Below are 27,381 nucleotides of genomic sequence, written 5' to 3'. Positions count from 1 at the left end.
CGATTGTTATGAAGAATTGGAGAGGGGAAGTGTCATTCTGTAAATAATAGTTCTAAGCAGTTTCAGTGTCTGTCATGGATATAAGCTCATTAAACCTTTTCTTCATGATCAACATCCGCTTGCTGCTTGGCCTCCTCAATTCCTCCCGTCTCCTTCACACGAGCTACTTTCTGTTCAAACGTGCTCACAGCGCTTGCACTGCGCCATGCGGGAATGTTTCCATCGAAGAGCACGTCGATCTCTTCGAGCGACTTCTTCACCGTTTCGGGATACATGAAGTAAACGTGGAACACCATAGTGATGCAAAAGGTGCCGAAAATCATGTACGCTTTCCACTGTATATTTGTGAACGCGGGAGGGACAAAGAAGGCCAAAGCCAGGTTGAATCTACGGCAGATGTTAGTATAATCGATACTCAAGTTGACTGCAGACATTGACTGGTGGCCACATACGCCCAATTACCTGCGGCAGCTAGGCCAACCCCCTTTGCGCGATACTTCAATGGAAAGACTTCTCCGCAGTAGATCCATGCTCCTGGAGCCCATGTAATTCCTGCGTAAACAGTCAGCAAGTTGCACAAACAAGGTGATATGCAAAGAGGCAAGCAAGCGTTTCCTCATACCATCTATGCAACACGTTAGCTGTAACCTTACTGACCAATAGACGGTTAATGTTTAACTTACAAACCCCAACAAAGATATAACAAAGAGCAATGACGGCTTTAGCTGGAGGACCGCTGATCTGCCACTTTAATATATCATTCCCTGCATCGTTGATTAGTTATGGTCGCAGAAAGGGAAAATTGCGAGCCTACCATCTACACTATCCACATGATGTCCATAAACAGCCATTACGGCACCGACGGTGAAATGGATAACGCCGCAGATTATCGCTCCAACAATGAGCAGCCATCGGCGGCCCATACGATCGATGACAAAAAGAACTCCTCCAGTAGTTACGAGGAAAATGACGTATTGGATGATGGACGAGGTGAGAGCGGCATTTCCTGACTTTTTCATGAGTTAATAGATGATTTTAGTGCACGGTGGTGTATACAAGGCTCACCATGCCAGCCATGTTGAAGATGTAAACAAGGTAATAGAGCATAACATTGCCCCCGAGAAGTTGCTGCCAGACCTGTGCACTGACACCAACCAGCGTCCGCTTCCACATCTTGGGAGCGAATAAGCCCAAGTAGCCGATTTCTTTTGACTCATTAGCAATCCTCGCCGCTTCCCTGACCTCCTCAAGCTCAGCGAGAACCGCGATATTGCTTCGATCGCCTTTGGCGTGCAGATTCGCCAGGATTTCGTGGCATTCTTCCCAGCGATCCTTGGATGCGAGCCACCTAGGAGATTCGGGGAAGAAGAAGAGGGAAACGAATAAAATCGCTCCGGGTACGGCTTGTAGGCCCCATGCGATTCGGAATGCTGCCGGTTTGTGGATAGAGACGGAACAACCGTAAGAAATAAGGTACATTATCAGAATACCTAAGCTTGTTTCAGCTTCCTGTCCATCTGAGTTATAACGTAGAATCAGCTCTTACCCCAATCAATAGACCACTGTTGAATGCCAACAACTCGGCCGCGGATACGAGAAGGAGCAAGCTCGGAAAGATAGACGATACACTGAGAACTAGTTACGCCGATTGCAAGTCCACTGACAATGCGGCCCACAACGAGGTGAGCCACATTTTGAGAAGAGCACTGCAGCACAGCACCGATAATCCAGTCCACAGAAGCAATTTGGATGGCTAATCGGCGACCCAGGCGATCGGCGAGCCATCCGGATAAGAGAGATCCGATAAATGATCCAGCAGACATGGATGCAGTAATGCCACCTTGCTGAGATGAGCCTGGGTGGTTGAAGTAGTCGAGATATTGATCAGAGCCAATCCAGGCACTCATGGAGCTGATTTCGAAGCCGAAGATCATGCCTCCAATGGTGCCAAAGGCAGCAAGAACTAAGAAAGCCGTATCAGTAGCAATCTTTGATGATATGGATTCATAAAGACTGATGGGCAGCGCTTTGAAGGGCCTGGCGTACCGTAGATGTTCCAAATGCGATACATCGTGACAGTGTTTCCATTTAGATAAATTGATTACTACTGTCTAAATCGGATAGCTTATCCAGAATGGTTTGGACAGAAGTCTAACATGCCTACGGTATGAAGTCTTTATAATTTCTCATGCAATCGATGGATAACAAACAACAGATGTAATGGTGGAGCCTTGACCGGTACAGACATAGAAGCGCACGTATTAGCATCAAGAACCTGCTTCAGGAGTATACGTATATACAATGCTTCTTAAAACAAGCCAAGATCTGCGAGATACTCGGAGAAATGGAGGCTTTAATGGGCTGTCAGTCTCCACATTCTCCGGCATGTAAGAAAGGTAGTATAGGCCATAAGATCGCCATGCACGGCAGCTGAGCTTGGTATAGTCAATGGATCAGTATGTACACCATCTTCGGCATCGGAAGTTTTGGAGAAAAGTTTAGAAGGCATCATAGGCATATGCGGAGCGTATACAAGCAGTTTGGTTGTATATTTCTATACAAATGTATGATTGATGGTTTCATGTACCAAGGACAAAGCTTACGATCAAAATAGCGGCCCATTACACTGTCATGGGAACTCGAGTTATATCAACGTATACGGTAGAGAATTATAAGTTTAGCTGAAGTCACAGCTCTTCCAAAGCAGAGACATAATTTTCCATTGCCTGATCATCAGGAGATGTCGTTCGCATACTGGCTGTGACCTAGTCCAGACATTTCGGGGATCTACAGGTAAACCGTTTTGCATGCAAGCGTTTGCTTTTAGCCTAATTTCTGGCTGTATATTAGCCTGCAAGGGGCAACTGACTCAATTGGGTGCAACTATAGCGAGCGTCAAGCTTGCCAAGTGAATTCTCCGCACGATTACTCCCCCACATTAGTGCTACAGCTCGGATTGACAAGAGGGTCCACGGTCTAAACTGTCGTCATTGGCACGCATTCAAGCTGTCATTGGTCTCCTACAAGGAGCTGTCCAATATTGTTTGTGCTGAGGAAGTAATTGTGCGATAGAAGAGCTTCATGCAGTATAAAACTCGGAATGGTGCGCTGACTGTGGGACTCGGGTCAAGCAGAGGGATAAAGCGATGCAACACCACTATTGCAGCTACTAGTTTCTTTCGCCGGAAACACCAAAAATGACTCCTGGTGCTCTCTTCAATCAAAAAATTGCGCAACTTGACATTATATATTAATAAAATGGGCGAAAAAAAAGACCTTCGTCCTAGTATAAGTCTACCTTGCCTCCGCCTTGGCACATACTCTCAATGATAGCCAAATCATTCAGCGCCTCCTCTGGGCCCGACCGTTTCTCCGCGTTTCCAGTTTTGATAGCTTCTAGAAAAGCTTTGATCTCGAGTTCAACGCCTTTACTGTTTACAGTCTCAGATCTGCTCTCTCCAGAGACAAGGTCAAGAGTCAGCATAAAGCCGTCAGGACCATCAACGATGTGGAAGCTCCCCTTCGTGCCAATGAGAGTAAGCTCCCCAGCAGACCGTAGTGAAGCAAAGGACATGGAGATGGTGCCAGTTCCTCCACCGCTGAGAAGGATGCCTGCATTGAGAGTATCAAGGGGTGGAAGGTGAGGTACGACTTGGCGAGCAAATCCCTGCGTCTCGACGACTTCTTGGCCTGAAATGAAGCGGAGCAGGGCCGTTTGATGTACTCCACCGTCAAGTAAAAAGCCGCCTTGGAATTCTGGCATTTTTCTCCATGGCGTTTCGTACCATTTGCCAACTGGTGGCTGGTTGCGCCATACTCTGAGATGTGCTTGGGTAATGTCACCGATTGCTTTTTCTTCCACAACCCATTTCCGACCAAGCTCAAACTCGTGCATGAATCGGAATTGCTCGGCAATGCTGAAAATGAGTCCTTTGTCCGCGTATAGCTTATTGTAGTCTCCAATAAGATCGCGCGCTGTTTTCACGTCTTTGGCAATCGGCTTTTCACAGAGCACGTGTTTGCCAGCAGCTAAACATTGCCTAACAATGGTTGGCTGAATAAGAATTGGCAAAACAATAATCACTGCGTCAATATCGCTGCGCTGAAGAAGATCATCTAGCGCATGTCCAGGCTTGTCGTCCGCGTACAGATCAAGATTGGCGACTCCAAGCTTAGTTGCTTCCGTAACAAGGGCGGAGGCGGTAGATGTAGAACGAGAATATACCGCTTTGAGGTTCGCTTTATTCGCAACGAGCGCTGGTAAATGAGCTGGTGACAAAGTCAGCATCATGCAAGCCTGTGAGCTCACTGCTTGCTACTATATAGAAAGTACCTTCAGTGGCAAAAATGCCAGCTCCTAAAATTGCAATACCAGCCATTTGGAATTAAAGTCAAAAGAAAATGCTTGCTTAGTTGCTGTAGAGTAAATGCATGCTTTTTCCGCCTAGAAAACGATAATAAGCGCAATACTCGATTAGCATACCAGTGGGGGAAGGCATTTTATATCGCGCGAAGACTATCAATTGCTTGAGGGGTCAAGAGACGCTCAGCAGTACATTTATTGCATCTTTACTTTCTATGAGAGCACCAAGTACCTTCGGCTATTGTCAAATTCGGTTTACCCGAGTCTTGCTACACAATGTCAGGTTCCCCATCCCGGGCCAACTTAGCCGACCGACGCTTGAGAATCGGACTCAATATTTGCTGGTTATTTCCGAGAGAGAATAGCGGATATATCACGAAAGCGAAGGGAAGAAGTCGAAAAGGTAACATCCTCTCGAGGATAAGAGCCTCTGATTTAGAGATTAGGGGTCTTGATAAGCATGTAGTCTAGAACCACTGATCTAACCATCGCCATAACAGTAGTTGCACTCGCAGCCACTGTGGCTGTCCCACTGCATTAGTAATGGATTCAATAAATCGGGACTGACGGTTCGACATTATCCAGCATAGTAATACTTACTAGACATAACATTTACTCGTTTACTGTAGTTCGAATTTTTGTACTAGCTACCGTTTGTTTAGTCATGGATACAAGTTCATATGTGGCGTGGCACCAAAGGCTTGACGACTTGAAATCCCAGGCAGTGAATTCTCCGGCTCACTTAAGCACTGGGTAGAGATACACTCGATTATTAAACAATAAATATTTTCGCTGCCTTCTAATTCCATCTCGTTTGTTCAGTAATGTTCAAACATGAAATTTCAAGACAATTAATAATTACAGATATGTAGATCTGTGGCTATAGTCTATTTCGACATGGCTTCGTGCAGAAAAGGGCAATCTTCTTCTCATGGCGTACATGTGTCCTAGCCGACGACAGGCTAACGCTAGGTTCTGTGGCAGTTTCAAGCCAATAGTATCCCTAGTTTTAGATGGAGTTGTTGGACTATGCCCATTAGAGATAATAGTACCCTTGTGAGTTTTGTCTGCCATAGCCGTGCTATTGTTGTGGCGTAGTAATTGTACAGCATTGAGAGAATTACAATTTGGTATATATAGGACGTTCGACGACTTGAAAGATTCCAAAGCGACCTAATTTGAGTCATACTACTTAATTCTACCCATTGAGTTGTTGTGTTCACTCTATCATCTATTATTATCTATCTCTTATAACGTACCAGCTGCTTCCAGCTACAACGTCTTGAATACTTCAACTTAAACAACACTTTTATATCAGGCTCGTCGGCAACAGAGTGCAGAATGGCTTCAATCAAATCCAACATCCTTGAAAGTATTGGAAATACATCCATCTTACAGCTTCATACAGTGGTTCCTTCAAATGGAGTTCGCGTTCTTCTAAAGATTGAAAGCACCAACCCAACGGCGAGCATGAAAGACCGCATGGCTCTTGCAATGATTACGGCTGCTGAAAACGACGGCCGTCTGAAACCAGGTGGCTCTGTTGTCGAGTATACTGGAGGTAGCACTGGCGTGTCGCTCGCTCTAATTTGCGCCGTGAAGGGCTACTCGCTTCATATCGTGACTTCGGATGCCTTTGCGAAAGAAAAGCTGGACCATATGAGACTTCTTGGTGCTACCTTGACGGTTATACCAAGCGATAATGGCAAACAAACCGAAAAGCTCACCAAAGACATGATCCGGGAGGCCCATGTCATAGCGGAAAAAACCGGAGCCTTCATCACGGCTCAGATGAAAAATACGGATCAGCTATCTGCTTACACAAAGTTGGCTGACGAGATATATCAGCAAACGGAGGGCAAAATCGATGCTTTCGTGCAGGCCGTTGGATCAGGGGCTTGTCTTCGAGGCACATCAGAGCGCTTACGCCAGCTTGACGGCAAAATTCGCTTTGTTGCAGTCGAGCCCGCTGAATCGGCTGTTTTAGCAGGTGGCGTGTCTGGATCCCATAACATTGACGGCATGGGGCCTGGATATGTTACGCCACTATGGAAAGATGGAATTGCAGACGATTTTCAAGGAGTCTCAACTGCTGATGCAAGGGCGATGGCCTTTCGGCTAGCACGTGAAGAAGGGTTGTTCTGTGGTCTTTCAACGGGAGCGAATGTGGCCGCTGCATTACGTGTGGCAGGAACTCTAAAACCAGGATCTACCGTTGTCACAATCATGTGTGATTCGGGTATGAAGTATATGTCAGGATACTCTGAGCAATTATCATCCATGTAGAAGTTTAGGATAGTGCTTCCAAAATATACTTAAACATTGTATGTTCTGGAATAGCTTTCTTGTGATGTTATTTGCAAAACCGTAGGTACAAAAATGTCAGTCTCTTCTTAGATTCATTGTATATACTATGTATAGGTACCATAGGGTTTGTCAGTCGAGTCTTGCATTTACATACACTCATACGGGCATATATTCACACATTCTTATAATTTCCTTGACATTTCCAGTTTCGATGACTGAAACGCAAGTTGTAAAATCTGGTGATAGAGGCTAAGTAAACTTTTACGGGGCCTTTAGCGATAATAATCAGTAAGCCAGATAAGCCAGGTAAGCCATATATACTAAACAATAGTAGTATAAGTAGCAAATCTAGCTGGGGTAGTAAGCCAGCTTTAGAATAAGCTAATATATAAATATATATATAATTGCTTATCTGTATAATATTAGCAGTCTAGAGTATCAAGCGGATGGAAGTTATATATACTTTTCTTAAGCTCCAAAATCAACTCAGATACATAAGTATCAATTCCTTCCCAAAGCTCATAAGCAAGTAGCTAATATTGTGCAAAGAGCAACCTGGTCTGTTTTGGCTACCAAAATGAAGATGTCAGGAGAGGCAGCAAAGGAATCTGTGATGCTTTAGTCGGCTTTTACCAACGGCGGCTCAAGGTGTAACGATCCGTTATACCGTTAAGCCAAACAGGGCAAAAGATTAGGCCAATAATCACTATTGTAGCAATTACTGTAACGGAACCAGCTGCTTATAAGGGATCTATCTGTTACGGGGGACCAGGTCGTAATATTAAATATATTTGATTTAACAGTAGTAATACAATAATATACTAGCCCTAGCGAGTACATTTATAACTGGCTAGGCAGTTATAATAAATATCTAAAAGCTAGAGAACAAAGGAAAACACAAGCCAAGAAAAAGAAGAGCTCAAGAGCTTAAGAAAGATTGTTAACAATCTCGCCTGCGGCGGTCCCGTCCCGGCAGGCCCTCCGCCTCAGCCCGTTACATCGCGACTAGTTGCTGCAGAGATGGAGGTTGTGATTCGAAGTTGCTTTTCATTACGCCGGTGCGGCCGAACCCTCGGGATTGCGACAGCAACTGTGGAAAAAGCGCAATCTCTGATGGCTCGATGGTGCTCGAGCTCCCTAGGGCGTGTTGATGAAGCTCGTTAGGGCAGTGTGAGTAGCGTAGAACGCACCCTTGGGCTTGTAGCGCTCGGTAAACATCAATGGCTTCGCGCCCGGCAGCCAGGTGTAGGCGTGTTTATCCGTAAAGCCCCAAAAACTAATGTCAGTGATTCCTGCATTTAGAGCCTCTTCGATGACGGCGCCGTAGATATCGGTTTGGAGTGTGGCGTTGAGCGTGTGGACATCCATTTCGGCGATCGTCACTTCTAGCCCAAGCGCCTTGTAGGAGTTGACTATGTCGGTGATCACGCCCGGTATGGGAGCTACTTCGGTGATGTGCATCTGCAGGGCGACTCCATCGATCGGAACGCTGTCCGCCACAAGTCCGGAAACCAGGTCGTAGAGTTCCTGACGCTTGTAGGGGAGTGACTCGACGAGATTCTCGTTGATGAACAGCTTGGCATCCGGGCCTGCCGCCTGGGCGATGCGGAAGGCATCTGCGATGTAGCCGGAACCGAGTACGTTGTAGAAGATGTTGGCGTTCAGGCCGCCACCCTGCGTTTTGAGAGCTTCGGTGACAACGTCCCACCGATCCACCCTCTTGCCGTTGTACCGGTGCATGAACGCCTCGAAGTGAGCCGTCATCGCAGCACGAAGGGCTGTGGGGTCGGTGATGTTGAGCACGTAGTCGGGGTTACAGCAGCTCGAGATGAGCCCGTGTCCCTTGACTACCATATTGCTGTCTTCCGCGAAGTTGACTAGGCGGTCGAGTGAGGTCCAGTTGTAGTACCCTTCGGCCGGGTTAAAGAACGACCACTTTCCCTCATTTTCGGGAGAGAGGCTGTTGAACTGCAGAGCAAGAACGGCTGCGAACTGAGGATCATTGAGGTAGGCCGGATTGATCGCCCCGGACCCGATGAGAATGTCTTTCTTAGCCGCCTCCTCCCTCAGCGAGGTGGTTCCGGTGCTGGGGATGTAGACTGCTTCAGCAGCGCCGAGAAGCGCGATAATGAGTGCGGTGGCCTTCATGGTTCTGCCTGACGAAATGTTTTGTCTCTTAGTACACAGTGGTAAGTGACGTGCGGCTGCCGTCTCAACATCGTTGGGGGTTTTATAGGTCGTCGTGAGAATTTCCTGAGGTCGAGTCCGCGGTATTGTCATAACTGCCGTGGACACCCCTTAGCCTGAACCCTACATCAACATGAAGTAAATCATGTTGGCTGGAGGCTTTGCAAGAAAGAACGAGAAACGAGAAACGAGAAACGAGAACAGGGAACAGCAAACAGAAAAACGAGGCGAAGCGCTCAGAATACAATGTAGTTAACCGATTTCTTCCGCGAACCTAAAGCGGCTGCTAGTGCGCGTCGAAATCGAGTAAGGCCAAGATTGATCTTCATAAAAGGGTGCAGGAGAAAGGGAGTATCCAATGATTTTTTACTCAATAACCCACATGCAAACCTACCTACATGTAGAGAGCACATGGTTTGAGCAAGGCTGGGCATGCTGGGGCAAGGAACGCATTCGGCTCGCAACCCAGGGTAATACTGGGACATTGATGTGTTGTCGGCTACAGAATGAGCGGACGAATCGGAACGCCCGTCGTACTTCGTATCTCGGGGTGTCTTCGGATCTTTCAGCCTTCGAAAACTTTCAACGATATACGTGGTTAGTAGGGATGAGCCTTGGTAGGGGGCAACAAATCCACACGCGAGTTGTGTACCAAGCCAATGAACGGCTAAGCCGGGACGTAAGCCACTGTCCACGGCGCCCACCCTATCGGTAGCCGACCGGCGGCTCCGCGTGTGGAGTCGTCGTATTCCGTTCCGTAAACGAGTCCAAAATAGAAATCGACATCTATTGTGTATACTTCGTACTACGGTCGCGAATGGCTAACGTGACCGTTCCCAACAGCCGGCATCCCACACAAGGCAGTGCCTCCATGACAATAGGCTTACATACATCATACAATGCCAAAGGAGGGCAAAGCGGTGTGATGTTCATCCAGTTTTGATGAAACCTGCGAGGGTTATCCCAGTTGAGGGGCTGATTAGGGAGTCACACCTATTATTCCTCGTAGTGGGCGTTGTTATTCTTCTGTGCAAAAGTAGCTTCCGCTTTGGAACTGTCTGTTAAAAGTTTAACCCAATGTCGACAACGTTGATGCAACCAAAAGCATTAGATTACTTGATCAAGGCTAACGGAGAGCTTTTGCAAAATTTCTCCCATATTTGACCATAAATTTCAGCAATCACCTGTGTTTTATTTTCCAAGGTCCTGTATGCTTTGAAAGATATTATAAGACTTGTGGATTCTCCTACGTCTCTTAGACTGTGGTAAATAACAGAAACGCATCCATTTCCGACCGCATAGGCGCTGGCAAGTATATAAAAGTACAATAATGTTCTCTTAATGTGTAAATAAGTAGAGAGAATCTTGGTGGTAATGAAAGTGTTTTTGCGCGAACCGATAATAAAACAAATAAATAAACATACAAACAACGCAACGGTGGAGCGTCCGCCCACACTCAGACTTAAGCTGGCGCGGAGATCCAGCTTTCCTGATGTGCTGTCCAGACTGCCGTAGTTATAAACAATGCTTGTTCATTGGCAGTGCACTCCGCCTGGTTAATTTCAAGGGTGTCTCTGTTGATACAAGCAACAACCCTATTGGTGTCCGTTTTTTTGAGCTCAAAAGCGCAGATTGCCTGTCAGTATTAACTCTCCGCTTCCAAATTTCAGCCAAGTGGAAACAACCAACCACTTGCGTTCGTTTTGGTATCCATTGAAGGGCCAATTGTAGATTTATAAACACGTCGTAAGTTCCAGCTGCGCCATGGCGAACCCAGCAAGACAGATCGCCGACCCATAATGTTGCTGTGAGATTTCCTGAAGCGCCGGTTGTCTCGACATTCCTCACGGCGGCGCCAATCAATCTTTTGGACGGTTGTGAGGTGTCGCAGAGGTTGTCGCCAGAAATAACAAAATCAGGATAACAATTTCTAAGTAAAACGAATTCCCGAATATCCCTGACACACCAAGAAGATAGATAACCGATGCTTAGGACGTCAAATATCTCTTGAGGTCTTCCTTGGTCCCCGAAATATTGCATCTGGGTTACAAGTACCGGTTTAACGGAGAAGATGGAGCGGCGTCGACTGAGGACTGGTTTGGCAAAAAAGTAGCGCTTTTTTTGATAGTCAACAGACTCTCCTAACTGACTCTTGTTCATGATTAGAAGAGTATGCTTTAGGAAATTGGTGATTTACTCAAAGCCTCCTGCCCTTGACAGTAATTGCCTTCGAGGTAACCCCTATTTATTATCTCCATCATCAGGTAAGATTTGAACTCGCAGCCTAAAACTACTTACAGTAGAATCCCGGTATTGATTTCCATGTCTCAAGTTCGGATTCCAGTCTGTTTGAACGTGAGACGTGGCTGAGAGGGAAAGATTACGTCCGGGCATCTGGAACACATTCTCGAGGGTGCATATGCTGCGCCTACATGGAAGGAATACAATGATAGAGCAGCTGGCTATATACGTGCTGCCACATACGAACTACGAGTACGAGATACGAAATCCACCAGAGCACAGCAGCTTTGACTAGTGAAACACAGCCACGGTAAACCAACTTTTAGGTCACGGACCACCGCGAGCCTTATTTCAGGGGCTGCATAATCGCAGGTAGTTGGAAGACTACTTTAGGAATTGCTTAAAGGGAACAGGATAAAGATATACATGGTCCATACTTGTCAGGTAGCGTCACCAGTTTTCTACGACAACCGCGAGGACATTCGTGGCACGAACCGGTACGCCGTCCGCTCTACCAATCCCCGACGAGTGTAATCAGCGAACGTAGATAGCTTCCTTGTTGAGTGGGCATGTACCCGGAGATATCGCCTACAAGGAGCTGGAAGAGAAGGGTCAATGTGGCATAACAGTCTTTGGTTCGAATACAAACCAGCTGGTCTTCACTAACCTGCTTCCTGGAGGCCCCGCCACTTAATCCGCACGGACACCAAGAACATCAGAGAGATAGCACGCAAAACTTACAATTACCAAATTTAGTCCCAGGAATAGGGCACACTGAATCTGAAGTACATACGAGGCGTTTCAGATGGTTAAATCATACGCTGGCAGCCGGAATATGTCTCTTCGCAGTATGAAAGTTAGCTGCCAAGGGTATCACACACCATAGGAACACACCTGGCTGAGCTTGTCGCAACTTGCGCTAATAGTCTGAAGAATTCGACACCTGAAGTTACTCGCAATTGCAGCCTTTCCGACCGATACGAGACTGTCTTCCGTAAACGGGTCCTGTATAAAGAAGCAGCGATACCACCCTCACCCTCCTGATCTGTAGTTTTTCTCGCCATCCTTCGCTCAGTACTCTCAATTAGTTTCCCAACTTTCATTTTCTTCTTCACTCAGCTTGTTTCCTATTCGGTCCTAATTTCTGTCCAACTTGAACGAACTGCTCTGCAGCTACAAGGCAGCAAATGAGATCTAATAGCCTTTGGCTAAAAGTGTACAACTCTCGCTGAGTTGCGCAAAAAATTCATCTGATTCCTTAGCTTTTCAGTTTCGTTGCTGCGCCATGCATGTCCGAGTCATAATGGACGTATCGCTTAAAGAGAGGAAGAGACTCAGTTTAAGCTCTACCACTACAATCCCACGACTGGCGATGCTATGCTGTTTCTTCTCTTCTTCGTTGGAATTACGGGCCTACATGGCTACCGGATAATTCGAGCTCGTTGTTGGCTCGTCATTCCTGTCATTGTTGGTGGCATCTGTAAGATTTAACCCTTCCCACCTTTAGTTGACTTAGAGGATTTTCAGCCAGGTATTCACTGACACCTATTGCTTTCAGTTGAGGCCGTCGGCAATGGGGCGCGGTTTGCTTCCGGCAAGCAATTGCCAAATTGGGACCTCGGGCCTTACATCATCCAGTCCCTCTTACTTCTCGTCGCTCCTGCCCTCTTTGCTGCGACTGTCTAATATGGAACTTGGCAGAATCATCTCTCGTGTTAATGGAGAGTCCTACTGCACTGGTTGGAAGACATGGTTGACGAAGATCTTCGTTTACGGAGACATGCTTTCATTCTTCTTCCAAGGTGGTGGTACATATAGTAAAGCAACCTTCCCGGCCCTTTCCTAAGACATGGCTAATATATATGCGACTAAGGCGGCGGCTATCAGGAATCTGGCACTCCATCCGCTTTAGAAACAGGTTCACATATTATAATTGTTAGACTCTTTATGCAGCTTGCGTTCTTTGGTTTATTTATTATAGTCGCAGCATCGTTTTATTTATTAACCTATCGTGTGCTAGCTATCCGCCTAGCTAGCGGGTTTATATAGGAAAAGCATATAATAGCACTTTATACCACTAGTATACTAATTATAGTGTAATTAATATTTAAGGTTATAGAGTATCTCTAAGGCTTTGATAGCTACCTCCTTTACCACAAAGCCTATTTATATATCTTTAATGTGTTGCTAATGTTCTTAGTCATGAACTTATTTTATATGGTGCATTTAAGTGTACTAGTGGCGCAGATGAAGAGCAAAGCGGTGGAATATGAATTCAGCACGAGTCCTTTCGGCCAAAGCCATCGTAGATTAGGGTTGAATATTGAATAGGGGCTTACTATCCGAAATACGGTTTGTAACATGCATTCCATAGGCTGTATTTGTCGAACGGGACTGCATATGTGGGAAATCCTATAGTACTCTAGGGACCATGACTAAACACATACACGATTATTGTTGATTGTAACTATGCAATAACAATAGGGACGGCTTATCTGGTATTCAAGCAAGCTTATTTAGTATCCAAGATTAACAGGGCTCATACAAGGAAGTATTATAGCATAAGGTGCTTCACAGTATTATACTATATGTATATATATATATATATATATATTCTTGGATACTAGATATGCCTGCTTGGAGATTAAATAAGCTGTTGTTAAAATAAGCGCTTAGTCCTTGGTTACTATCGCAGTCCTACAAACTGCTTTGGCCATTCTAACCACGGGCCCCAATAGTCTCCCAATAACTCATCTACTACTCCTACAATGCTTCTGCCCCAACCCTCAAAAAACCAATACCCATCCAAGCAATGAAACAACGAGCCAAAGTAAGCAAATATTAGCAGAGCAGGTGGCTGCCGTTGATGCAGCCGCACAAAGTATTCGTCGGGAGCAAAGTGCATCCAGATAAGCGGTGCAGATGTTTTCCTGTGATAGTTTGTGTCCTGCGAAGTGTTGGCGTCTATATTGTGGAATTGCTTCATGAATACATGGCACTTCCGAAGCAAATACAACGTCTTGTTATAAATTTCACAGTCACCACTCTCGACCCATATATTTTGAAGGTTGCGGAAGCTGTCATCGTCAACCACTTGCGCCCTATCCGGGTCTGAATCCTCCCAATTTCCGAGGTTGAGGAGTGATTTCAACGGTCCAAGGCGCACCCGTTCATACGTCGGATGCAGTACGGCCTCAACACCTCGCACCATAGGAATCCAGTCGGCTCCTAAGATTCGCGATGTTCTGGCGGCGGCACCGGCACCGGCACCGCCTGCAGTTTCGTCGTAGAGTTTCCCATATATGCCGAAGACGTAGACAATGTTCAACGATGTGCAAACAAATAAAGCATCGCTACTGTCGTCATTGATCTGCGCGATGCCTTGCCTGAGACCATGCAGAGATTGGTTATGATATCGGGCGGCTTCCGTTATGAGCCGTTGTCGGCTTTCCGGGTAGAGATGTGCCTGATGCAGCGACGCCAAGCTGAGGATGCCGTACATGACGAAAGGGTGCTGAAACGCAATCTGTGGAAACACCGTTTGCCAGTAGTAGTCGACACCCGAGCATCCCGCAATGCTTTCACTCGTCGTCAGCGTCCAATGGTGGAACAGCGCCATGTCCTCGATGGTAAACTCTGGCACGCCCCGGTGTCTCTCCTCGGCACCGATGAATAGAGTTGGAGCCGCGGACGACGACGCGGGCGATCGTGACCTTGGGGTTGCATGAGCGTCACTTGCGCTCAGGGAGCTTGGTCTTGTCGGACAGGTTGCCCTTGTCGTTGTCGTTCTGCACGAATACAGACACGGAACTTCTCGCCGAAGGCAATGCCTGCAACTCGGCTTCTCTTCGCCACACTATATCGAAAGAGAAGAGTTGTTAGAGTCGTCTTGAAAAGCAGGTAGAACCAAGCGCGTATGCATCTCGCAACGAGGGGAGGTTCGTAGCGCTGGCGGCGTTGACGACAATAATCGTACCTTCACCCGCCGCCTTCTGCATTCAGCGCAACCAGTTTTCGATTTCGTATGCGCCCGGCGCAGGTTTAAAGGCAGTGACTCCACCATTTCAAGGGAATGCGCACATGAAGTGCAGTAAAACAGGTAACGAGCGAAGACGAGGAACGAAGTCTTACGAAAGGCTCCATATTGGGCGTACTGTGGTGGCAAATGTTCTGGATTCTAAACAATTACGTTGCCGGCCGCGTCAACTGCCGTTCCTCCTAACCCGAACCCTTTTTGTCTGTTACTGTAGGTGCGCCCCCCTGGCTGCAGGCATCGCCGATGTCGACGCTAGTGAACAAGTGTTTCCAAAGGGTTGTTCAAGCTTGCGCTACACAATATTGTTGTTGAACTAGGCCGGCGTCTATCCTTGGGGTGGACCACTAACCGCCTTGTGACAGTAGGGAAGTAGGGAAAGTTGCACCATACATTCTGAACACTTGTATCTCAGATTGAAGCGCGTCCCACACCCAACAGGGGTCTTAGACAAAGTGCGAATACAGAATACGAGCAAAAACCGCACACATGTGTCCGTTCTGATCCTTACCGTCCGTTTAATTCGGAAGGGTTTGAAGGACGCCTTAAGTCTACCTGCTTTGCCAAGAGCTCGAGTACATAGAAAGACGACTCCGGCTTTGCCCCTATTCTACTGATTATTTGTTGAACAGCCGGCTTTACCCCTAAGTTTGCTACTACAGCGACTAGACCGCAGGGATGTAGCTATTATAGCTGTGTCTTAGTTTAGAAGTCGCAAAATCCGACTTTGGATACGGAGTAAAGAATTGAAAAGACCGTTCCAGGCATTTGTATTGCAGGCTTACTTGAGCACAAAAAAATAGAGCTTTTTCGCTAATAGAACCTTACTTGGAGATCAGTTCCACAATGTTATTAATCGAATGTATATTCTTGTATGTTCTGGTATCTACATTACCTAGCTTCTTCTCACAAGACTGTGTTCCTGATGCGTCAATGGTTTCATTACCACACCCCACCCTCGTAGGGCTCGTCTTTCAACGGTTCCATCCAGTTCTCTTCCCTCCCGTCCAGATACTTCGTCTTGATCTTTCTCAAGTCAAAAACCCCATACTCTCCGTCATTATTCGCAGTGTTGATATTAGCATCCATGTCTAGTGCAAGTGGATTGACCATGACGAAATTGACAGTGAGCCCGTCCATAACATAGCTTCCTTTTAGGAACGGTTTAACGCCCTATGTGGGACAAAAGTAGTGGTGGATCTTCCTGTGGCAGAATGTGTAGTCGGAAAGTTTCGAAAGTCCGTCCGGATCAGCAGGAGTAAGGAGCTTAAAGGATGCTGGCAGTGAAGTCAGTTCTAAGGTGCCGCTTTTATGGCACATTGTGCAATTGCATTTGGTAATAACTGGAGGTGGAGTGCTCGAAAATTCGAAGCTCGCTGCGAATTTAACTTTCCGGCAATGGCAAGATCCATGATAAACCATCGGTTCAGAGGTATTGCTCGGTTGTGAAGCCATAGTTGCAGACTCCTACCAATCTCCTGCATCCTTGACATCGTTTAGCTATGTTATATGATAACGAAGCTAGATAGGCTTCTTAAAAGAACGTTTCAACCAAACTTACCGGTAAAAAAAGAATTGTTGCGAATAGTAGGAGTCCGGGACATAGGATAAACCAGACGATTTACGAAAATAATCGCGGAACATATACACCCCTAATATATCTGCGAATACTTTTATTTTGGAAGCATGGTATTATAATCAAAACCGTTAGCAATTTATTTGTAGGTAGGCAATATTAGGTCAGGTCTAGGTAAGGCAGTCTATGGTAAGCCACAGTAGTTGACACCATAGCTTACCGTAAGCTACAGATACTGGATTCTCAGCAGGATTACTAATTAGTAACTAAGGAAGTTGGGTTTCATATATTACAATTCGTTATACTACAAGTATTCAGTTACAAAGCAGAGGATAATACTACTCATTGCAGTTCTAGCAATAACTGTAAAGGAACTAGCTCGTTATAAGGCATTAGAGAAAGAGTAGTCTTTTCGCGATAGTAAATCCTAGCTATATGTATTCTAGGAACCCGTGTGTTCTATACAATTTTCACGACGACTTTGCCCACATGTTTCAGCGCAGCCTATGATCATGTTAGCATAAGTGTCTCGTTGAGCACGAGTTAGTCTTACCAAATATTCTAGGCCATCTCGCAACCCTTCGAATGAGAAAACTGTTTCGTCCAGAATAGGCTGAATCTCATTGGCTTCTATTGCAGCCATCATTTCTTCCATTTGGACCCTGGAGCCAACATGAAGGCCACGGAACGTGCAAATCTTCAACAGCGCGTCAATTACCTTACTATTACCTTGTGCTGCCCCTGAAAGTGCACCAATCACTGAGATAACACCCTCGAACTTGATAGCTTTGACGCTTTGAGATAAAGTATCAGTACCACCAACTTCAATTATGTTGTCAAAGCCATATCCGTTTGGAGTAAGCGCTCGTGCAGTCAGCCCCCAATCTGGATTTTCGTTATAGTTGATGACGTGATCAGCGCCAAGCTGCTTTAGCAAATCTCCCTTGGCGGGTGATGATGTCGTAGCAACGACCTTTGCGCCAGCTGCTTTGGCGAACTATATGCATTCTTCATGTCAATTGGGTACACCTTATTGTACGATTAGTAGAGTCAGAACTCACCTGCACCGCAAATAAACTGACACCACCGGTTCCTTGTACTAAAATCCATTCGCCTGCTCTCAGCCCTTTCAGACCGTAGAGAGCATTCCACGCCGTTACAGCAGCATTTGATAGCGATGCAGCTTCCAGGTACGATAGGTTGGGGGCTATGCGAACGAGCCAAGTCTCTTGAAACATCCCGTATTGCTGGAAAGTGCCATCAATAGTACCGCCTAGACCTCCCATATCATATGCCTCTGTAGTTATTGGGCCAGCTTGATGTCCTGGGTTAAACAATGTTGCAACTCTGTCACCTAGCTTCCACTTTGTGACCTTGGGCCCCACTGCAATAACCTCACCAGCGCCATCTGATCCACCAACAACTGGGAGTTTGACGCTGAAAGCGAAGAGCTACGCATGTAAACATTTGTTAGTGAATTAATACGGTGGCAAAAGAAAGAGGTAGGGGAGAAAATAGAAGATTGTATGGAGATTACACTAACACCAGGCGTTGCGATTCCAAAATCTCGGGGATTCAGGCCAGCAGCGTGTAGCTTTACCAGCACTCCATAATCATCGACCTTTGGAATAGGTCCCTCGATTAATTGAATCTCTTCAAGTCCTTTCTGTCCTCCCTGGATTATCCATTTCTTTTGTACCGTAGGAAGCGCCATTTTATCTTGTTGGCAAAAAAAAAATTTTTAAGAATACTTCCCTTTTTTAGCTGTTGATAATTAAGCGATTGACCGGCTTTATTCTTTTGGTTTGTAAAACAGTGCTCCAAGTTAGTTGTTTTCTGCAGCAATACTTTTCAGCCGACTTGTTTCGCCTATTTATTATTCTCATTATCTCATTTCAATTCCAATAATTCCAAATCAATTCCAAACGGATTCTAAACATGACTGCACCAAGCAGATAGCTATCTTGCTCTTTCTGTAAAGGTTTCCTATATAGTGTCGCGCTTCCCGGCCGTCTGACCAATGCTCTATGGCTGAGACATCTTCTTTGCGAGAGTTGCTTAACTAACAGGGCAAAAAAGGCTGCAGGTGGTAAAGAAGCTTACCTAAAGTGGAGAATATCCAGAACAGGCAATTCCTAAATGAGAAAATGCTTTAGTAATTCACAGCTGCATACACGTACTCAGCTATGCGTGTAGGACATTATCAGTAGACAAGATCCTTCGATGCTATTAAAGTCGTGGAATTATTAACTTTGTAAGAAAAGAGAAGAAGGAAAGAAAATGCTTGACTAAGTAGCACCAGAGCCAAGCAGGGTGGATCTATGTGAACTGTGTGAGGTTTTCACAGAAGACCTCGTCCTACATCATCGTCCATTTCATGCCAAGTGGAGAAGAGAATGCGATAGAAGGGTCTCATAGCTTGAATGAGAATTCAATGGAAATTGCGTGAATATTTTGTGAATATCCCAGATTCAGAGCGCTGGTGGAATACACCCAGTAATAACTTACAACTCTACCTCATAGACTGCAAGGAGATTTTTTTATTTGTCCGTGACGCGGTTTTTACCACTTACTTGGGTCCCACTAGCGATTCTCTCCATATGTCAATTTTCTTTGTCTAAGAATTGCTCGAGTTGGCTAGGTCGTGCGCTAGTTTCGAAGATGAACTAACCAAGCATTAGCCTCAGGGTGCAGCGACAGAGGTAAGTTACTTCATCTTAGGTATGCCATTCCTACTTCCTGGATTTAATGGCATAGGTAGATATTTATTGAAAAGTATAGTTTTTGGTATAATGGTAGCGGCGCTGTAACATAAAGCACTTCAAAATCTTTCGGTGATAAGTGGCTTGAACCGGAAGAGCTTGGCAGCATACGCTGTAATTCACAAATCTGATAACCACTCACTACTTCATCAAAACAAGCATACGGCATGGTTAGCTTGGGAATTACCTCAACCAGATCCCATTTCTATCTGCCCTCTGTGTTTTGTGCTGTTACTTAGGATTGCTTTGTAATATACAACACTTCGGAGAAATAGAGGCAAGTGTTTCCTATAGCCTATCAAACAGTCTTGACGTAATCAGCATTCGCTGAGCCTAATACCTGAAAAGACTACGGACATAGCAAGCCCGACCTCATTGGTTCCGGCTCAACGCTACGTAAAGAAGCATATTCTACTTCACGACACGCTATAGTGCTTTTGCAGACTTGGTCATTGGAGCGTCAGTCAAAGAATAAAATAGCATTTCATATAGTGCAACTACGTTATATTGAATTATGATACGATATAAGTTTCAAGCATATGAATAATGTCCCACGGATAACATGAAAGTCCAAAGCAAACTTATTCGCACAGCCAAATGCCGTAATCTCACTCATACTTTGATGGAATCTGCATGTCGTTACACAACACCTAGTGTCTGCTTCATCTATTGGCTGAATTCATGGGTGATCAGCCAGTAAGGATTACCAAGATTCTGAGAATTCGCCAGCAGTAAGCAATCAAGACTCGAATCAGGGTCTCAGTTAAAGAGCGCTAAGAAGGCGGGATTTATAACCGTAATCCACAATCCGCAATCGTATATTTCACCAATAAGGGCGTGGCTCCAGAACATTATGCAGCACTGAGACATTCGCCTCTGCAATGATTCATGCCTAGGTAAGGAGAAGGAACAACGCCCGATGGACTAGCATTTGTAATCTCAGAGGGAAAGGACACGTCCGTTTGATGCATGGTTTCATTTGCTCATTCTGGAAATAAAAAAGAAATGGGGTACCCACGCAAATTTTGCGCTCTCGGAGACATTTTGAATAGACCTTACGTGTGCAAGTACCCCATACCCCAGTAGGAATACGACACCCATACTACCTACCTCCCGGGCGATCTGGAATACCGAAACGCCAGGGTATGCCGCAAACTCATCATCTCTTAAACAAATTTCCATCTACAGTTAGTCGGATCTGTACGATGGGGCTTGTATGCTCGCTGCGAGACAGTCGCTATGACGATCGTTCAGTATTAGTATTCGCGAGTTTTATATATAAAGAGTATGATGGTCTCAACAATTGGACTGATATAGATACGCATACACGAAGAATATCGATCACAACATCAAAAAACATTAACACCCACGCATTTATTCATCATGCCTTACGAGCGCTATGGAACGGAACTTGTCGACCCTGCACCTCTGGGTCGCCCACTTGAACTCTACCCTTCTGGCCGTAGAGTATTGAATCGATTCATGAAAAGCTCTATGGCTGAATCATTGGCTACATGGGACCCGAAAGTGCCTCATCTGCGAGGCGTACCAACAGATGAATCTATTGAACTATATCGCCGGTATGATATGGAAGATTCTCACGGATCAATAATGTGATATGATGACTGATAATGAGACAATTCTAGCTGGGGAGAAGGTGGATGGGGTCTTATTCTTACTGGAAACATGGATATCTCCTTTGATTCAATGGATGATTTGGGAGACATGATCATTACCACCGACTGCCCAATGAGCGGTCCTCGTTTCGAGAAGTTTCAGGAGCTCGCGAAAGCAGCCAAAGCTCACGGCAGCTTGATCATTGGACAGTTGAGCCATCCGGGAAGACAGGTTCAGGCTCGCTTGAATCCAGAGGCGATATCGGCATCTGATGTGCAGCTAGGTAAGAGAACTTTCGATAAAAGTTCGAGGTAGATATACTAACTATCAAGTAGAACCAAAGATGGGCATGTCTTTTGGCAAACCACATCCTGCTAGCAAAGCAGAGATAGACGAAATCGTCGAGGGCTTTGCGTATGCCGCCGAATATCTGGATAAGGCGGGCTTTGATGGCATTGAGCTCCATGCTGCCCATGGCTATATCATCGCACAATTTTTATCGCCACGGACGAATAAGCGCACTGATGAATATGGAACTCAAACAGTAGAGAACCGCTTGCGATTCATTACGGATATCGCAAGAGCTATCAGAAAACGCGTGTCACCCAGCTTCGTCGTTGGAGCAAAGCTTAACAGCGTGGAATTCCAAGACGCAGGAGTCACTCCGAAGGAAGCCGAAGAAGTCTGTGGCGGGCTTGAACAGGAAGGCTTTGACTTTGTTGAACTAAGCGGAGGCAACTACGAAAATTTTGGCATGAAGTGGGAGAAAGATTCGACGCAGAAGCGAGAAGCCTACTTTTTGAAATGGGCCAAAGTCGTCAGCGAAAGTCTTCCAGCAGACAGCAAACTCAAGATGTTCTTGGTTGGCGGCATTCGAACGGTTGATGCCATGCTGGAGATCTTGAAGACTATCGATGGAGTTTCGTTTGCGAGACCTGCTGCCGCCGAGCCGGATTTGCCTACCAAGGTATTGTCAGGGAAGGTCACAGGAACCATCAAGCCTGTGGAGGGTAATGACGATATTGGCGGCAAGTTTGCTGTGGATCTTGGCATGGCCAAGACACAGCTCAGATTGACTGCTCGAGGTTATCAGACGATCGACTTTAGCGACGAAGAGGTTATGGCGCATTTCAAGAAAGATATCGACGTTTGGTGGGACAACCTGGTGGCTGATGGCGATAAGCTAGAGTACATTCGTGCCCCTGAGTATACCGGCCCTGTGGTGTTGGCCAAATGAACAGGTGGCTATACTGATGATATGCAGACTGCAGCTGCTGTTAATATTTCTGAACCATGTCTTTCAAGCCCCTAGAAGTAGACTCACATTTTGTTCTATCTTTCTCCTTCTGTTATAAAATATCAGCAGATTCATTATGCAGAGTTTGCACAAAGCGAGAAATAAGAAATTGCATAGAAGGCATAGAAATTAAGTCACTGGAAGCTTATAAGCGGATTTCTACGGAATATTTGTTCATGATAATGGTTAGACTCTTGTTTAATTGTTAGCCATAGCGAACCTCACATCCATGGTATAGGTTAGCAGAGATCGAGTAAACACTTCTGCCTCCACACTATCGACCAAGCCAGAAGGACTTGCCAATCGCTTCAATGCGCTCCGGCGACTCACAATATACTTTAAAGTAAAAGGAAATACAGTTGTATAATTTGATATCAGTTCACGGTCAAATCACGGCGCCACATAGAAGCCGATGAGAGGTGCAAAGCAGCAGGTGGGAGGACAAGCCTATATGTCTCACAAATTTCGAGCTTCCGGTTTAATTTTAGCATCATTGGTAAGACATACTGAGTGCATGTACTATTATGATTATGCAATACCTGATTACGCGGTGCTCTTCCATTGAGAGATCAGAATCAGGAATGCAGCCATACGCCAAGAAACACACCCAGGTGCCCGGTACTCAGTTAGCTCTAGGGCGACGCTTTAATTTGCATGCTGGCCCTGCATAGACTACATTATCGCTAATCGAATTATTCTCTGAGATCTTGGGTCATACGAGATGTAGGAAAGTGCTGAAGCGCCGATGCAAGGGCTTCAAAGGCAGGGGGCCAGAAGCTGCAGTAGTCAGAATAGCCGCCCACGGCGGTGCAGTCTTTTGAGTCTATCTCCGTTAAAAGAAACGTTCGAGATACATATTACAAAGAATATCTCACATATCATTATTATTAGCTCATACTTTATTTCTATTGAAGCGACAGTTGGTGCCACTCGGCATATGTCGGGAGAGGTGCCACAAGCTGCGTGTAAGATCGGACTACTTAGAAATAGTTAGCAAACCGCAGCAACTATCTTGGCATAAGCGAGTAGTAAGGGCGGATGAGAATTTAACGTTTATGCCATATTTGTAGGAGTAAAGGTCGGTGCTTGTTGGCATAGAGCTTCTGTCGGTACTTCTTTTCCCTTTCTCTAGGTCCGCTCCGCTTACACTCCGGCATGAAAGATTTTTGCGTGATAAGTGCGAAGCGGCTGAATCGTCAGTTAAACTGAAACAGCAGTGGCTAGATAACCGGCCTGGAATTTAGACCGTTTCGCCAGCTCTAGCCCATACATGCGAGCTAGCAGTCTACTTTAAAAATTTTACGCCAACCAGCATTATGGCATAGTTCACCTGTCCCTGGCTTGACAACTTCGTGCATGTCCGGGGAAGTAGCCAAAAATAGGAACATAGTAACACTAGCCGCTTCAAGGCATGTTAAATCTCAATGCATATAAGCTCTATATTTACCTCTCTTCTATCCAAGTGGAATGATAAAGGTCAAGTTGACTGAAGCTACATGTGAACAGAATCGCAAATCGAGAAATGGGCGGTGAACTTCTTGTAATAGACACGAGAAAATTTCACCCTAAGTATATATGAAGTATGCGGTAAGCAAAATAGCAATACGACACTAAAGAAGAAGAAGGAGAAAAAAAAAAAAAAATCGGTGGGCGAATATGGCATTTCTGACTATCTGTCAGATCTAAATGTCTCGTGAGAAGCTTCACGATGGGTGGTTTCATGCCGAGATGAATTCAGCCTGCCTTCAAGTATAGCGCAGACTGATAAAATAGATATGGATTCAACAATGGAATCCTTTGAGAATCCTCTGCAAAGTCATCCTCGCCATTGGACCGCGTAGTGCAATGATTGGCTATTGAGCCGCACCTCGCTGGGATTCCAAACTTGACATGTGCCAGTAAGCCAACACATGATCCGACGCTTATTAACGTTCTCACTGCCCGTTGGTGCCACGTTAATCTGCCCAAAATTGTGGTTTCCGCTCCTGTAACAGCCTAGCTTACATGTACGCCATACTCAAGGAGAAGATTGTGTCCGACGCTAGCAGCATCGTGGCTTTGCTGTTTCCATATTGCTGACCAGCCACCAAAGAGCTAAGCCCGCGGCCCTCGGCACATGCGCCAATAGCAAAGGCACACGAAAACAGTCATTTTCGCTCCAAGCGCTGGCAGGTGTAGCAGGGCGTTGAGTACGTTACGCAACAACAAAGGCTGCTTTTCAGGAGCTTGCGAGGAAAGAACACGCCAAGCAAAGTACGAGAATGAAAAGGAGATGTTACCTTTGCCGCCCCGTAATCACGACAATAGGTAGTATACGTTGCATTCGTATTTCTTGGGTTCTACTCAGTACGGTATCCCGGCAAGGTCTCTCCCTGTTATGCGGCATGTGGAACTGCGCGAAGTTGGGGAGAGGACGGAGCTCTCTCCATGCCGTACGAAGGGTCTGGAGGGTCTGAGATGGCCGCTTAGCCGCGATTTACGAACACTCGCGAATTGCTAAGATTAGCCCAGGTTCAACGTTCAAAACGTATCTGCTTAGTATTGATACTAGCATCAGCCATTGGCCGATCGTCAGGAACGTGGCTGCGCCCGGGCGAACCGAACCGAGCTGTGGCAGAAAACAAGGATCGAAAACTGAGAATACGCGAACAGCCCTAGAAAGCCCTCTGTGTGTGAACCCTCTGAACCCTTAGTGCAGGATATTTTTGAGTTTTTCTCGGTCTCCATCTCGGTGGCTGCTTGTTTCTTCAACGGCGCTCAGCCTCACGCCAGGAATAGGCGTGGCACACCGCCGGTTTCTGCCAAGAGCAACTCCTGCGGCTGATGGGCCTGAATTGAGCCTTAAACACGGGTAAGCCAGCGGCCGAGGAATCGCGCAACCGGATACACTTCGCAGCCAAGGGTGGAGGCCAAGCGCGGCGCCGAGAACGAAGCGTAGGATTTGTCATATTTCTATAACAATTTTTGCGTACTAAAAGCGATCCGAAGAATTTCCAGATGCGACTTTCAGGCAGTAACGCATATACACGCAGCAGGACGGGCATAGTCCATGATTTGAAATGTTGAGTAATCTCAGCACTATTATAGTCTGCTGTTGAATGCCGCAGCTGGATTCACGTGCTCAGACAGTATGGCATTCACACCTGGGACTCAGATGCCTCGTCTCGTGAAGACCAGCTGATGCTCGTAGTCAAATACCTATTGGCAGATTGTTGCCAGTTGGCGTGCAGAAGTAGGTAGTATTCGGAAAGTATTCAAGCCTTGAAAAAAAGGGGAAATTGCGGCTCCGTAACGAGCTACGGTGTAGTATTAGGCTTGCAAACACGAAGAAATTCCCACGAGTATACGAGTAAGCCCGAAAATTTGGTCTAGCGCTTAGACCCGACCTATCAGATACCCTGCCCATAAGCGACCTTGAGCCTCTCCAGGGCTAAGAATGCAGGGTGCCTTGGTGAAGGTATCTGACGGATTCTGATCCCTGGCAACGACGAACTACTATTGATAGCACGAGTGGCTTCAACGAGCACGGCTAGGCTGGGACGGACCTAGCATGTACAGCAGAATATGACCGAAAGAGGAAGCCGGAGAAGGCAGCTGGGCCACGATGCCGTCTATAAATATACAATCATGTCTACACTACTCCGTATATATCTAGTGGATTTCCCATGCATGAAGCTCCATGTTCATCTAGAGTTGCGGAAACATCGAAATTCTACAAACGACTACTGTAACTGCATACTTCCCGTCTTGTGTGCTCATTAGCAGCTCTGCTTCTTTTTCCAGGATTCACAATGGTGAAGGTACAGTCTTCCGGCTTTGGAACGTTTACGCACACGCCATACTAAGCGGATTCTTAGTTTTCTCTTGCTTCATTACTTGCTTGCGCGGGCCTTGCAACAGCCCTGCCTTCATCGGTACTTTCTTCAAGCGAACTTTCCGCTCCCGACGGCGTCAACATCGAGAGTCGTTCAACGAATGGAAATGTTACCCTCAAGGGTGTTGCCCGATTCGACAATGACAACGTCTGGGACGGCCAGGGAAATGGAACCGATTCCTACAAGCTTTACCTTGGCAACGGAACAACCGCCGCGGGGTGGCCGTCTATCGATTCTTGGGTCTCGTTTGGGAATATGTTTGAGAATTACAAACTCACACTGCAGTGGGCTTGCCAAAACCTCAACTGGCGTCTTCCCAACAATAACGATGACGAAATCGTGCGTTCTTAATTACCTAGTACTTGTACTTACTGCTTCATGGCCTTGCGACTAATGATGGTGACATGCAGGAAGCAATCTACAATGGTATCCAGCTGGCTGCCAATGCTACAGGCGTCGATCACCGATTCATCTTGGCTATAGTCATGCAAGAATCGCACGGATGCCCGCGAGTCAACACCACCAACCTGGGCGTTCGCAATCCCGGCCTCATGCAAAACCACAACGGAGATGCCTCGTGCAACGACAACAAAAAGCTCACAACGCCTTGCCCGACATCAACGATCTACAAGATGATCATGGAAGGTACAGCTGGCACGTCCTCTGGTGCTGGTCTGGCCCACTGTATCAACGAATCTGGCCGGGGCGATGTTTCTGATTACTACCGCGCTGCCCGCATCTACAACTCTGGTTCCATCTCGAAGACCGGTGACTTGCAGAGCAACATTGCTACTCACTGCTACGTCAGCGACATTGCCAAGTAAGTTTAATGGTTACCTCCGGAATTGAGGAACATTGCGGCTAACTGTATTTTTAGCCGCCTCACTGGCTGGGTTTACGCAAAGTCAACATGCACATGCGATACCGACCCCAAGAGCTGCAAGGTGTCGAAGAACTAGCCTGGCGCATTGAAATGATGTGTGGCTCTAATGGATTCGAGCGTTGGCGTATAAAATGTTTTGTTTAATGAATTTACTAGCGCGTCGTTTAAATTTTTGTATATAGAAACGACGCGCAAGCTGTACATATAGTACCTATCATGATATCCCCATTATAGAATAGA

General features: G+C 46.1%; 9 protein-coding genes across 9 annotated transcripts; 3 read left to right on the top strand and 6 right to left on the bottom strand.

Moving 5' to 3' along the window:
- Positions 1-89: 89 nt before the first annotated feature.
- Positions 90-1,019, bottom strand: TGAM01_v203927 (hypothetical protein; the record flags this gene model as incomplete). The annotated part of the gene is made up of 4 exons (XM_024549310.1): positions 90-387; positions 453-552; positions 654-764; positions 815-1,019. 4 exons carry the CDS (start codon positions 1,017-1,019, stop codon positions 90-92), a joined length of 714 nt encoding a protein of 237 aa, XP_024405895.1.
- A 16-nt stretch (positions 1,020-1,035) lies between these two features.
- TGAM01_v203926 (hypothetical protein) lies at positions 1,036-2,071 on the bottom strand (the record flags this gene model as incomplete). The annotated part of the gene is made up of 3 exons (XM_018809551.2): positions 1,036-1,490; positions 1,547-1,963; positions 2,047-2,071. 3 exons carry the CDS (start codon positions 2,069-2,071, stop codon positions 1,036-1,038), a joined length of 897 nt encoding a protein of 298 aa, XP_018657240.2.
- A 1,212-nt stretch (positions 2,072-3,283) lies between these two features.
- TGAM01_v203925 (oxidoreductase family protein) lies at positions 3,284-4,379 on the bottom strand (the record flags this gene model as incomplete). Its single annotated transcript, XM_018809552.1, has 2 exons — positions 3,284-4,269; positions 4,334-4,379. 2 exons carry the CDS (start codon positions 4,377-4,379, stop codon positions 3,284-3,286), a joined length of 1,032 nt encoding a protein of 343 aa, XP_018657241.1.
- A 1,325-nt stretch (positions 4,380-5,704) lies between these two features.
- TGAM01_v203924 (hypothetical protein) lies at positions 5,705-6,649 on the top strand (the record flags this gene model as incomplete). The annotated part of the gene is made up of 1 exon (XM_018809553.1): positions 5,705-6,649. The coding sequence occupies one exon, from the start codon at positions 5,705-5,707 to the stop codon at positions 6,647-6,649; it is 945 nt and encodes a 314-aa protein (XP_018657242.1).
- Positions 6,650-7,807: 1,158 nt separating this feature from the next.
- Positions 7,808-8,818, bottom strand: TGAM01_v203923 (glycosyl hydrolase family 10; the record flags this gene model as incomplete). Its single annotated transcript, XM_018809554.1, has 1 exon — positions 7,808-8,818. One exon carries the CDS (start codon positions 8,816-8,818, stop codon positions 7,808-7,810), a length of 1,011 nt encoding a protein of 336 aa, XP_018657243.1.
- Positions 8,819-13,784: 4,966 nt separating this feature from the next.
- On the bottom strand, positions 13,785-15,241 carry TGAM01_v203922 (hypothetical protein; the record flags this gene model as incomplete). Its single annotated transcript, XM_018809555.1, has 3 exons — positions 13,785-14,811; positions 14,864-14,886; positions 15,230-15,241. 3 exons carry the CDS (start codon positions 15,239-15,241, stop codon positions 13,785-13,787), a joined length of 1,062 nt encoding a protein of 353 aa, XP_018657244.1.
- A 1,925-nt stretch (positions 15,242-17,166) lies between these two features.
- On the bottom strand, positions 17,167-18,421 carry TGAM01_v203921 (menadione-induced gene-6; the record flags this gene model as incomplete). The annotated part of the gene is made up of 4 exons (XM_018809556.1): positions 17,167-17,211; positions 17,261-17,704; positions 17,769-18,158; positions 18,251-18,421. 4 exons carry the CDS (start codon positions 18,419-18,421, stop codon positions 17,167-17,169), a joined length of 1,050 nt encoding a protein of 349 aa, XP_018657245.1.
- Positions 18,422-20,852: 2,431 nt separating this feature from the next.
- On the top strand, positions 20,853-22,323 carry TGAM01_v203920 (hypothetical protein; the record flags this gene model as incomplete). Its single annotated transcript, XM_018809557.1, has 3 exons — positions 20,853-21,049; positions 21,116-21,369; positions 21,422-22,323. The coding sequence occupies 3 exons, from the start codon at positions 20,853-20,855 to the stop codon at positions 22,321-22,323; spliced, it is 1,353 nt and encodes a 450-aa protein (XP_018657246.1).
- Positions 22,324-26,174: 3,851 nt separating this feature from the next.
- Positions 26,175-27,217, top strand: TGAM01_v203919 (hypothetical protein; the record flags this gene model as incomplete). Its single annotated transcript, XM_018809558.1, has 4 exons — positions 26,175-26,183; positions 26,241-26,597; positions 26,669-27,078; positions 27,136-27,217. The coding sequence occupies 4 exons, from the start codon at positions 26,175-26,177 to the stop codon at positions 27,215-27,217; spliced, it is 858 nt and encodes a 285-aa protein (XP_018657247.1).
- Between the last annotated feature and the right edge of the window lie 164 nt (positions 27,218-27,381).

Source organism: Trichoderma gamsii, assembly GCF_001481775.2.
Source record: "Trichoderma gamsii strain T6085 chromosome Unknown Scaffold_11.2, whole genome shotgun sequence".
Classification (NCBI taxonomy): Eukaryota; Fungi; Ascomycota; class Sordariomycetes; order Hypocreales; family Hypocreaceae; genus Trichoderma; species Trichoderma gamsii.
This window is presented reverse-complemented; position numbering and strand designations above follow the sequence as displayed.